Here is an 11,943-nt window from a genome sequence, read left to right as displayed (position 1 = left end):
ACATATATACATGACGCTCTTCGCCTTTTATAGCAGGCGAGTCAGGGCCTTAAAAAGCCGTGACGCATATGACCGGCCATAAAGCTGATTGGTAATACGCTCTGTAAACCGACGTTTTTGGATCATGAGCGACCAATGATGCACGTAGTAAACGCTCACGAGCGTAGACGTGTAATAGAAATGTGGAATACACGAAACATGTCATTCCTGAGTGACAACAACATTATACGTTTTGGCGGTGGGGTAGGACGAGCGAATTGAGAGGCAGAGACAAACAGGAAGAGAGGAGACGCCGGTGGATCTTGTCGCTCGATTTGTGGCTTCAATAAAATACCTCCCCAGCTCCCTACACCTCGGCTCCCCACGCACACAGGGTGCCTGTTTGCAAGCCGACCTACACACGTGACTGTTTCTACCCAGCTGCCACAACTGTATGGCATCGGCAAGTGGATCCTCTCGGTGCCCCGACGTTATTCGTAATCGGAGATTCAGCAGTCTCCAAAAATGATGAGGAGTTGTTAAATTGTGCGAAAATGTTGGCATGTGCATCAACATCAATTGATTGTGGAGTCACAAAGGGGTGACCACATCCCAAACGTTTACATGCAATAAACTAATTAACTTCTCCTGAACAGATTTAAACAACACACACGTGCATTGCTCTCAGCCTTATGCAGACCACCGGCTCAAAAGAACTGCATACGTGCGTGAGTCTCTCTTGCAAATTTTAGACCACCAACTCAAGGAGTTGGGAAAACGCGGCCAACCCAACAACAGCCTGCGGTGAGACAGACATAACTGTGAACAGGTTTCCATCCTTATTAGGACTCATCAGTACAGCAGTCATGAACGTTCGCTGCGGCCATATGCCTTTGGGAGCCTCGTATATTGGAGAGGGTTTCTTCTGAAATCTGATCTAATCTATTTGCATGACGTGATAAAAGTATAAAAGTCTACAGCAGGCAAAGGGGTGTGGGGGGGGGGTATTTCATTGTTATCCAATTTCTAGAGCAGATTTGCCTCAAATATTTGTAAAGGAACTAAAAATAATAACACCGTAAGATATTCATAGCAATACAAATGTACGTTCAATATGAATACCGACGAACACAGAGTGCGACTCTATGCTTTGCACAAACCGTTCAATTTGTGGCAAACAGAACACGGTCAGGGGGTAGTGGCACGTGTACAACAACTTCCAATCGGAGGGGGTAGGGGTACAATAATATGGCCACAATTTTACATCTTGGTAATGATAATATTTTAACTGATTATTAGCAAGGCTGGTGTGCATTATACACGCTGCATGGTGAGGTCATGTGACAACGCCAGGCGTGCTGGGAGGACGACCAATCTTATGGTCACAATGGCAACTTTAGGTGTCTATAAGCCACGTTTTGTATTATTCATCTTGGTTGGTGAATCTTTGTGACAGGCTTCCCTAAACTCCAGTCTTTGAAACCGGCCAGAGTTCAACTTTCAGCGTTTACCAAGCTACCATGCACATTCATTATTTGTTACACGCTGCGCACACTCAATGATTGGTAGATAGCGTTGAGTGCAATTTCAAATGCATGTGTGTGTGCGTCACATGCAACTTAGCGCCGATTCAGATTAACAATGACTTAGATAATAATAGGGTTTTCTCCCTTTTTTCTGGCAACAAAACTGAAACCTTTTTACAAAGATTCATGTCTGCATTAACCACAATACTTGCAGTCAAAATGCAAACATCAAACACACTTTGATAATATATAGTCTACACCAGTTTCAAGGACAATGCATATATTATCAGAGTATGTTTTATGTTTGCATTTTGACTGCAAGTATTGTAGTTAATGCAGACATAAATCCTCGTAAAAAGGTTTCAGTTTTGTTGCTAGCAACAAGGGGGAAACCCTATTATTATATTTTGGTACTGGCAAAGGAGGTCTAATCATGAAATGACTTAGATTTGTGCCAGTGGAATGTAACATTTGTTGATGTGCTTAGAAATCATCTTGGTGTGTGCAATGTGCAACAACCTAATTTATACTTGAATGGAGAAGACTGGGAAGACTTGAGTGGGTTGTTAGGATCAGAGTTTGGGACGTTGCACCGTAAACAATGCATCGACAATATTCGGTGCACTTTGCACAGCCGGAGCGTTCGGTGCAACATTCCAAAGGAGAATGGGGAAACGACTTTTTGGAACATCATACGAATCAGTCCATTGCAGATCCAACCGACGAGGTGGTACACGTCTTCACATCCATGAGGGAAAACAATCCGCCTTGCTTGGCAAGCAGGCTGCTAAACCGGGTCAGCGTTAAAAATAGCAATGGGGCTGTGGCCAAAACTACGATCAGTTAAATGCACTTGCCCGTTAAAGCCTCAATGAGGTTCGGTTCTCTTGAGGAGGTTCTCGCTACGGATGATTTGGGCCAATCCCATTTCAGTAATTTTGCGAGTGGGAGAAAACCCACCCATACGGGCGGAAAATAAAAAAGAAATCCACAGACAGGTAAGCCACCTACTTGCTACACAACCCCCCGCCCAGCAGGTGGGTCTTTTACGAATAAGATCCCGGCACAACTTATAAACCACAACCTCCAAATCTCATCTTATAGGCGTACACCACTGCCCCCGTGCCCAGCTAACAGGCCCCCGAACAACGGTTCTCACGAGAAACCGGTGCGGTCCCTACGGCCTTTTCGCACGGCAGGCGCTCACACGGCGGCGGGGCCGACCTCCGCGCCGACGGGCGGCAACTCTGCGATGCGCACGGCGAGACGCTCCACCTGGCGATGGTGCCACAGCGCCGGCGCGGCGCCCGCCGCCTCGCCCCGCCGACTCCTCCGCCGCAGGAGCAGCAGGCCAGAGTACTCGTCCGCGGTGAGGACGTAGGGGCCGTCCGGCGCTCGGCGCGGCGCGGGCGGCGAGTCGCGGTCGGGCTCGGCGAGCGCCGGCGGCAGGTTGAGGCGGCGGCACAGGTCCCGGCGCGCCATCAGGTAGCGCTCGCGCCGCCGCAGCCGGTAGAGCCGCATGCGCTCCTCCTCGGCGGCCGGGTCGGGCAGCGCGCCCTCCCAGCGCAGGCTCGCATCGCCGGTGCCCGGCGCCGCCGCAGTGGCGGCGGCCGGCGCTGGGCCGCGCTCCTGCTCGCTGCTTCCGCTGCTGCTATGCAATTTCCCTTGAGGAGGTGAGATGAACAGCAATGGTAAAAATGATAACGGCAAAAAATTAAACGTTTCAAAAGTCGTAGAGCAATTTGATATTTTTTTTGTAATTGCCATGTGATCGAGGAGGTTGTGTCTATGTAACCCAAACTACGGACCGTATCGTACACCACCGTGGTCCGTGCATCCAACAGAGGAGGAGCAGAAAAACTGCACCAACTCTCTCTCTCCCGAAACCCACTCGTTGTGACCGGCCAGCAGCAGACCTTGACATCGAGCCCCGGAACACACTGCCATATGCAAGAACAGAACATAATTTACAGCTGCCTGGTTGATCCACTGTTGGATGACCGTGTCCCTAGGCCGTGTTGGACGTGGGGTTTGTTTGACCATACTTCGCCACGCTGGTCAGCGCAGGTTGGTGAAGGCAGAGGGCCTATAGAAAGGCTGTAACACTGAGAAGGGCGTGGGGGGGGGGTTACATTCCTATGTGATGGGCAAGGAGCCCATATTGTTTTAAAAAATTTCCACAAATGAAGTTTGACACAGTCATTACATCATCATCATTATCACGTAGGCTTTACCAATCAATATCATCCATAATACACATTTAGATATTTACGCGATCTAACCCAAAAAAAACTGTATTATGGATCATCCGGCCCCTCGCCGAGCTTACATTTACAAGCAAATTTCTCTTTCCTACTCGCTCTCTCAAAAGAACCAAAGAGTATGGATCATCATCATGCAATGACAGTATCGGTCAGCTGACCAATCAATCTAGAGAATGTGAGCGCGTGTTTCCCTTGTATACACCTTGTGGTTTTCTTCAGAAACTCCACTTTCCTCCAACGAGACGCTCAAACAAACTCCAAAACGCAACACTGGACAAACGCAACCACCCCCACCATACAACTCTTATTAACCAAATACACGTTCACATTTAAAAGTTGTTTAATTTTGAGCTTTGATCAATGAAGTGCGGCTGCGAGTACGTGTCCGGCTCGTAGCCCCAGGAGGAGTGGCCTTTCGTTTTGTTTTCTTTTGCACGGCCGGGGCCCCTGTGCCATGCAGTTTACACGCCGGCAAGCCGACGGGGCCCATTGGCGCCACGAGAACCTCCGAACAAGCCCTCGGCGCTGGCTCGTGAGCACGGCCCTCGGCGCTGGCTCGTGAGCACGGCCCCCGCGTCATGGCAAGAGTGGCCCCTCGAAGGGCCGATATCCCGGCCCTTACACCGGCCCTCGTTCCCGACCGAGCGCTCGTGAGAGACGCGCGCGTGGAGTGCGAGCCGAGAGGCCGGCGCTGGGGCGAACGAGTGTGTGTGTGTTGATGTGTGCATGCGTGCTCTCTGTCCCGTGGCCGCTAGACATCGCGGGACAAGTGCACACACAGCGACACTTTCTCGAGTGATTTTCCCAGACCCTTGTGGCATGCTGGAATTTAAGAATATGCGTAGAGTGTTTGTACATACACACCGCTCCTTTCATTCATGTTGAAACCCAGCGTGACTGTTTTATATATTTGTACAAGGCTGTGACAGACATCCGAGCAGTTTGGTTTATGTACTGTTCAGGGCACTGTGCAATTGACCCGGTGGCCTGAGTTTGACTCCCTGCCATGGTTAACACCAGTGGTGAGTGATAGCTGAACAGGGCATCGTCTACCATTCGCCAAATCCACACTGACATGCCTTTGGGAGGTATTCATCCGGCAGTGGATTGAAAAAAAAGTTGTAAATTGTCCTAGAATTCAAATGTATTGTAGCCTAAACTAAAACAGAGTAATAATTGCTAAAAACATATTTTCTCCATTTTCTAAATTAATATTGTTGACCGCGGTTGGCTGTTCCAGATCGCACTTTTTTTCACACCCCTTTAGCCACTGCTGCATGAAAGCCTCCTAATGTCTGTGCCGGTCATGGTAGTTGTCTGACCATACTTCACCACGCTGGTCCGTGTGGGTTGGTGAAGGAAGTGCCAGGATCGGTGCAGACATGCAGTCGTGGCTGATGTTAGCCGTGGCTGCAAGCTGAACTCTGGTGGCAGGGCGCAGAGCGCAATGTGCTAATCTCTGCGCCACCACTCCACCCACCTTTCACCGAACAGCAATTTATTTCAACAAATAGTTTTTTCTCTCCAATCGCTTGATGTAAAGTATTTTGACAACTGAGATACACGTGAAATATCATGCTAAATCAGGGGTTGGCAACCAAAATAACAAGAGCAGCCATTTTTTTCCAATTTGGTCAACAAAAATATTTCAAGAGCCGCATTTTATGTGACTACGAGATGGTGGCCCTTTATAAATAACGTCACGAAGCAGTTCCTTAACGCGGCGCACGCGGCCCTGGAGCTGCAGGTTGTCGCCCCCTGTGCTAAATTAACCGAAATAGAATTTTGCTGTACGTACACACACATACGTAACTATAGGTGTGCGCGAGTGTCTCCACGTACTGCAAACAAATCCATACACTGTGCACTCTACAGGTGCAGGCCAGGTGGACCGACTGGTGTTTAACCAACACAAGACCATAGCCACGTGGTAAAAATAGAAGAGAAAGGCCTCGCCTCACAGCTGCCGCTGCATGCAGTCGTATGATGCGGCAGCAAGGCTGGCGAAGAGGAAGTTATCAAGAGGCGGTCGCGGTTCAGCGGGGTAAGGGGCCGTTGCCAGGGCTCTGAGTGGTGCCGTTGTCGTGTTTGCGACCTGTACAGACTTCAGGTTGTTACTGCCGAGTGGTCAAGCGTAAAACAAGAATCAGCCACCTTCCGCATGTACAGTATTTATGTTGAACTTCTTTCGCACCGTACGTAGCCAACAGTGATAATCAGAGGTGCGGGAGAAGGACAACAAACTAAATACAAAAATAAGTTTCAAGTAAATGAGTTTTCAATCTATATGATTTAAAAGTGCATACCTCCAGTGGCTTCGGCGTTTCAGACGGCCGCGATGCGATGACCGTTTTTGTTCAATGGCTAGCCAAAAGCCGCTACTGCGGGGATGACGGGAGTTCACGTGATGGTTTATTACTCCTTGACGAGATCGCCAAAGTATTATGGTTCATTTGTGACAAGCACTTTGTGCGTAATGAGTGCGACCTTATCATGTAAAGCATGCATACTTTTCCAGGACAAATAATTAATTAGATGTGCTACTCTTTGTCAATAACGATTGCCTGAATAGAAATATCTGACAGATGTGGTTATATTTATAAGGTAAACATGAGGGTTTCATTGCAGCTGGATCTGTGGTGTGTCAGCGACCCAGAATGTATCTCTGCATCCGGAACACCACATCCAGTTTACCTCGCACTTTGGCTGTGGCTACTTGTCACGTGCCTACTCTGGGCTCGTTATTCGCGACCTGGAAAATGTTCGTGTTTGTTACGGCCATGCCCAGCACTGGCAGTCCTGACGCAAAGTGGAGTATCCCATCTATTACAACAACAGGCGTGATACTGAGCATCGTTTGGCTTCTTCATCATCATCACTGCCATCAGCCAAGATTAATCCAATGCTGGATGAAGGCCTCCCAAGCTGCCACCACCTCTCACGATACTGAGATGCATCTGCAGATAAACTGGTTTTACCGCTCCATCTCATCGGTATACGTCCACTTGATCGCGTTTCATACCTCGGTTGCCACTCGGTTGTTATTCTGGACAATCGTTCATTGTCCCCTCTAGCCGCAACATGTCCTACCCTAGCCCACTTACTTTCATTCATAGTTTGGATGATGTGGTCAACCTGCATATGTTCTCCAATCAATGTGCTCCTCTTTTTCCCCAACATGAATGTTTGGTATATACCGCATACAGATGTACCATGTGTTGAACAACTTGAGCATATAAACATGATCAAAGTTTCCAACATTGCCCAGATAGGGTACATTCATTATCTGCTCGGTGTCAAAGTTATTGTGGTGATCCGCAGCTCAGGGCCCCGTACAACTAACAACAGCAGTGCTGCTAGGGGCACTTTTCCAGTCTCTCAATATTTAATGGGCTGTCACTTCACCGCCGGCCGTTGTGCATTTTTATCCAATTTACTCTTTCACAGGGGCAGCAGCAGGGCTATTGTCGCTACACAATGACCCACTCGCCGCAAGTGTGGCACGACCGTGAATTGAAAACGGTCGCACGCCGTCCCCCGCACACCGTGTTGGCAGGCGTCACCTGGCACGTCTGTGATCATTCAGCCAGAGTACCGACTGCCAAATGAGCAATCTGCACTAAAACCCCAATGTCCCCTGTTGGCTCCAGCATGTTTAATTCTGCTAAGATGTGTCGATGGGAGTGGTGGCAAAGTATTTAGAGCGCTGTGCTACGAGCCCAGCAACTTGAGTTTGATTACTGACAACGGCTGGCATCAGTAGCCCAGGTGGCGAAATGTTAACGACCTCGCCTGGTATACAGGAGTACGTGGGTTCAATCTCGACCCTGAAGCCTACATATTTGGAGTTTGCATATTCATTTTTCTCCAGGTCCTCCATTTTTCCCCTCCGCATTTCGAATCAACATTACGAGTTAAAATGTCCACGTGATAAGCCACATCGTTAAGCTATCATTTGTGGACAGATCGCTTCTGAAAAAGAGCTACATAGCTCCGTGGGCCTTGCCTGGTAATATAACAAGTTTAGTCGTGTAGTACATGATATCAGAACTGGGCCCTCAACCAACACGGACTCGTGTGAAGTATGGCCAAACAGCCTGCCATCAACTGACATAGCGTGGGGAAGCCTGCATCCAGCAGTGGATTAATTAAGAGTTGTAAATAACACATTTTATGTGAAATTTGAAATGTGTAGACATATTCACGCATCCAAATCTCTTCCACGTTTACCATGACATGTGTATGCAAGTTGGAACGACTGCAGTCGTGGAAGCTGGGCCACCTAAGAGGAACCACAAGGCGCAGAGATGGGCCACTGCTCAAGGAGAAGGCCGAGGTGGTGTGTGGCGGGAGTTGGCAAGCGCGTGCTGAAAGCATTCCCAATATTTCTACTGCGTCCACTGCCAAGGCAACTTTTAATAACTTAAGGCAGCTTACAGTAAAGGTATTTGGGCCCTGGCCAGGATTAGGGTGAACCCAAGCCATATTCTTAAAAATGAACTCAAATTATTGTACTAAAATTTGTTTTAAAATAGAATAAAAAATAATAATTTAACAGTGCTTTGTCAATCCACTGTGGGATAAAGCCTGCCCACGCTGTTGGTCTTGGGGGTTAATGTGACCATACTTCACCACGTGGTGCAGCTTGGTGAAGGGGGATCCACAGGACCAGTGATGTCAGCCGTCTTAACTCATTTAACGGTCGCGAATATACATTTATCCAGAGCCCCAACACGTTTCTGCACAAATAAACATCAAACTGGCTTCTGAATCACTGGGGAGCTAAACCATTAATTATTAAACGGCGAGCAGGTTAAACCAGCTCTTTAATTCAATAAGCAGCCCAATACACGTTACAGTGAAGCTCACGAAGGGCAGCCGCTCTGCTGATAAACAAGGAAATTTGGACTCTTTTCATCGACACGAAGCTATAGCAGCTCGCATTCAGTTTTGGCGAAAGTCACACAGGCGTGGTGGTGTGCCAAACGAAATCTGTATCTGCAGTGCAGGGCATGTGTGCGTGTGTACGTTGCCATACGTGTGACCCGACAATAGCCGTTGTGCCAAGGCAACTTTGACCAACACAACAAAATGTGTGGCTCCGGTTGGCACACCAACTCACACAATGTTTGTTTTTCCCCCACTGGAGTCGATGGACACACCAAACACTTTCCCCGTTTTAATGCAGTACAGTACATTATAAATAATTTGATTTTAATATTCTTTGTTAAAACTGTTTATACTCTTTAGTTTTTTCGGTAAAGTCACCTAGGTAAAAACAAATAAAATGAAAACAACTAAATTAAATCACGACGTTTCGGGCGCAACACCAGTTGTTTTCATTTTATTTATTTTCACCGACGTGACTTTACCGAAAAAACCAAAGAGTATGAATCCTTGCAGTCACGAAAACTTCAAATCTAGAATTAAAACTGTTTACTTAATGCAATCCACGAGAGATTTATTCAACGGAACTTATATGGAATACGATGGCAAATTCACCAGACTGTGTTCTTGCTTAAGCACGTGGAGACAGACCCGTGCAAACAGAGTTTAAATACCGTCGTGTTATTTCTGCTTTCGAATAAGTTGCAGGCGGTCCTCAGACCTGAGATTAGGTCTTACAAGTATTCGCACTGACCAAAGAAACCCTTGATTGTGGATAATATTGGTCGCGTAAGCCTAAGTGCTAAAATGACAACGAATGACTCACATGGCAGGTTCTGTGTGTCCACTTTAGAGTTGGAGACATCATTTGCGTAATAATTCCCCGATGGACACGGTGTAGAAGGGGGGCTTTAAAAATGGCGATTTTGGAGAAAAACTTCATGGGCTCGTGAATTAAATTTCCGAATATCTCAACTCGATGTCAAAAGCTTCCTTTGGGTATAAATCTTCTATTGATAGATGACAAATTATTCTCAAAAACAAAAATCTATCTGCCTGCTTGAGTAGTAAAAGACCACGATACCACCACCACAGTCCACCCCACTTGCTACACCAGTAGAGTCACAAGAGGAAACCAAATCTCTGCTGGAACAAAGCCGACAACTCTGCAGCTAACTCTGTGCCAAGTCAGGTTAATTGATGACTGCTTACTCGGAATTACATACCGCAAACCCTGAACATGCCCGACTATAAAACGGTGATAATAATCATAAATTACAGCCGTTCTGTCAATCCTCTGCTGGACACTAACGCTCTAAGGCACGCAACACAGACGGCGGGTTGGTGAGGCAATGGGTCCACACATCGCTCGCCACGGACGTGAAGGCCGTGGCCGGGTATCGAACTCAGGTGGCCGGGTATCGAACTCAGGTGGCCGGGTGTCGAACTCAGGTGGCCGGATACATATTGCGCTAACCACTGCGCCACCGTTCCACCCGAACTTATAATTGCAGTAATAATGTTGATAAGACAGCGGTCATGACAGTCGCGTTACCTCGACATGACACCCGATATGAAACAAGGCGTTGATGATGATGGTGGTAATGATGATGATGGTGGTGATGATGATGGTGGTGATGGTGGTGGTGATGATAGTGATGATGGTAGTAATGGTGGTGGTGATGATGGTAGTGGTGATGGTGATGATGGTAGTGGTGATGGTGATGATGGTGATGATGGTAGTAATGGTGGTGATGGTAGTGGTGATGGTGATCGTATTGGTGGTGATCGTATTAGTGGTAATCGTGGTGATGATCTTGATGGCGGTGGTGACGCTGGTGTTGATGATAGTGACGGCATCTCACCACTGTCAGCGACTCACCCGCGTCTCTCCTTCTCCTCCTCCTCCTCGTCGTCGTCGTCACGTTCTCCTTCACCTCCTTCACCTCGTCAGCCATCACCGCCCTCAGCTGCTGTATCTTCATGCCCTCCACCACCTTCACCTCGTCCCTCACCTCGACCTTCACCTCGTCCCTCACCTCGTCCCTCACCTCGACCTTCACCTCGTCCCTCGCCGCCCCTTTCCCCCTCCTCCTCATCGACGCCGCCGCCGCCTTCTTCGTCATCTTCTTCGTCTTCCCCTCGGGGTCAGAGTTCGACCCCTGAGCGACGGCTCTCTCCATCATCTCGACCCGCATTAATATGTATTAACATCTAACCCCGCGCTTTCTTCTTATTCACATCGCTAACGTGGCCGCCGCGGCTTCAAAGCCGCCTGATTGTTTGTTGACATTTGTTGACGCGCGTTTGTTTGTTTATGTCTCTTGTCAAGTTCCGCGTGAACCGCGGCAGCGGACGCGGCTTTTCCCGTTGCCAGGGGCGACGCCGCGTCACCGCCGCGCCGGGGGGCGGGGGGGGGCACCAGCGCCGTTGTATCCCTCCGCCCGGCGTGAGATTCTTGGGCTTCTAACGCGACGTCGGTGGCCCCGCCCACCGTGCGTCACAGAGCAGCAGCAGCGCGTCGTCACGGCGTGCTGGAGGTCACCCCGTGACCCTTACACACTCCACGTTCCTCCTACAGTCCCATCACAAGGTGAGAAACACAAACAAATAGACAAACATCATATAAATGTGTCGTTAAACCCGCCACCACCCGACACAGCCAATTAGGAAGGTTTGTCACGTAAACAGAACGTGGCCAATTCGTCACTAGTACAGCACTAGTGTGTAGTGTAGTGTATAGTAGTGTAGTGTATAGTGTAGTGTATAGTAGTGTAGTGTATAGTAGTGTAGTGTATAGTGAGTATACTAGTACAGCACTAACCAGTGTGTTGGAGAGCCAAGCCACAACATTTACAATTTCGACTACGAGGTTTCGCCAGTAATTACAACCGGCATCATCAGGCGACAGCCAAATCTGGCTGCTTACGTGACGAACCTTACTAATTGGCTGTGTCGAGTGGTGGCGGGTTTCACGACACCACATTTATATTTCTGATGTCTAACCCAAAAAAAAACTGTATTATGGATGATATTGGTCGCGAAAGCCTACGCGTTAAACCAAACAGATAAACATGTTCCTTAACAAAAACTGTTTTATGTATTAATGTTGATAATTGGTGTCAATTACGCTACTTATCATGCGACTGTCTGTGATCTTGCTGCTTGCTTAATACGTGGATGCACACAGTCATGCTGATTTGTGTTGCCCATATTGAAACGGCTGTCCGCTGTACAAGAATACGGGTAAACCGCATGGGTTGACAGCTATGAAACTGCAGATGGGC

At 48.2% G+C, this 11,943-nt stretch overlaps 1 protein-coding gene across 1 annotated transcript; it reads right to left on the bottom strand.

Annotated features, from left to right (window-relative positions):
* Positions 1 to 2,295: 2,295 nt before the first annotated feature.
* Positions 2,296 to 11,099, bottom strand: LIAT1 (ligand of ATE1). Its single transcript, XM_078873512.1, has 2 exons — positions 10,539 to 11,099; positions 2,296 to 3,169 (listed from the first exon to the last, which is right to left on the bottom strand). The coding sequence occupies exons 1-2, from the start codon at positions 10,852 to 10,854 to the stop codon at positions 2,709 to 2,711; spliced, it is 777 nt and encodes a 258-aa protein (XP_078729638.1). The 5' UTR covers positions 10,855 to 11,099; the 3' UTR covers positions 2,296 to 2,708.
* Between the last annotated feature and the right edge of the window lie 844 nt (positions 11,100 to 11,943).

Source organism: Lampetra fluviatilis, chromosome 37 (assembly GCF_964198595.1).
Source record: "Lampetra fluviatilis chromosome 37, kcLamFluv1.1, whole genome shotgun sequence".
NCBI classification, from domain to species: domain Eukaryota; kingdom Metazoa; phylum Chordata; class Hyperoartia; order Petromyzontiformes; family Petromyzontidae; genus Lampetra; species Lampetra fluviatilis.
This window is presented reverse-complemented; position numbering and strand designations above follow the sequence as displayed.